Consider the following 405-nt stretch of genomic DNA (forward strand, 5'->3'; position numbering starts at 1 on the left):
GCGGTTTGGTGGGGTTTAGCAGCGTAATGGGACTTTAGATAAGGGATACTGGTAAATGGATCAAGCAAAAGGAACCAACAAAAGAACTGACGAAGTGGGAAACTAGCGAGACAAAAACTTCGAGAAAGGAACGGGAAAAGCACGCGAGAAGACAGACTGAGAAGTGACAAATGAAACGAAACACACGGACCAAACAAACGCCAAACAAGCCAAACGAAAGAAACAAAATGAAGGAAACAAAACGAAAGAAACAGAAAGTAAAGTGAGAGGTGACAGAAATGAAATACGAAATGGAATCGACAAAAGGAACAAGTGAAACAAAATGAAGGCATCGAAAACGATTCAAAGAAAATAAAATCAAAAGAAAGTAAATAAAGCGCATGCAAATACAAACATATTTACATA

General features: G+C 38.0%; 1 protein-coding gene across 1 annotated transcript in view; it reads right to left on the reverse strand.

The window, feature by feature from the left end:
- ETH_00038750 (ATP-dependent RNA helicase, putative) overlaps positions 1 to 48 on the reverse strand; it is a gene marked incomplete at both ends in the record, with an annotated part of 3,115 nt that extends 3,067 nt beyond the window's left edge. Inside the window, one exon of the mRNA XM_013373978.1 lies at positions 1 to 48. Coding sequence (XP_013229432.1) covers positions 1 to 48 — 48 coding nt within the window.
- Positions 49 to 405: the final 357 nt, after the last annotated feature.

The sequence above is a fragment of the Eimeria tenella genome, genomic scaffold (genome assembly GCF_000499545.2).
Source record: "Eimeria tenella Houghton genomic scaffold, Eth_scaff1865, whole genome shotgun sequence".
NCBI classification, from domain to species: Eukaryota; Apicomplexa; class Conoidasida; order Eucoccidiorida; family Eimeriidae; genus Eimeria; species Eimeria tenella.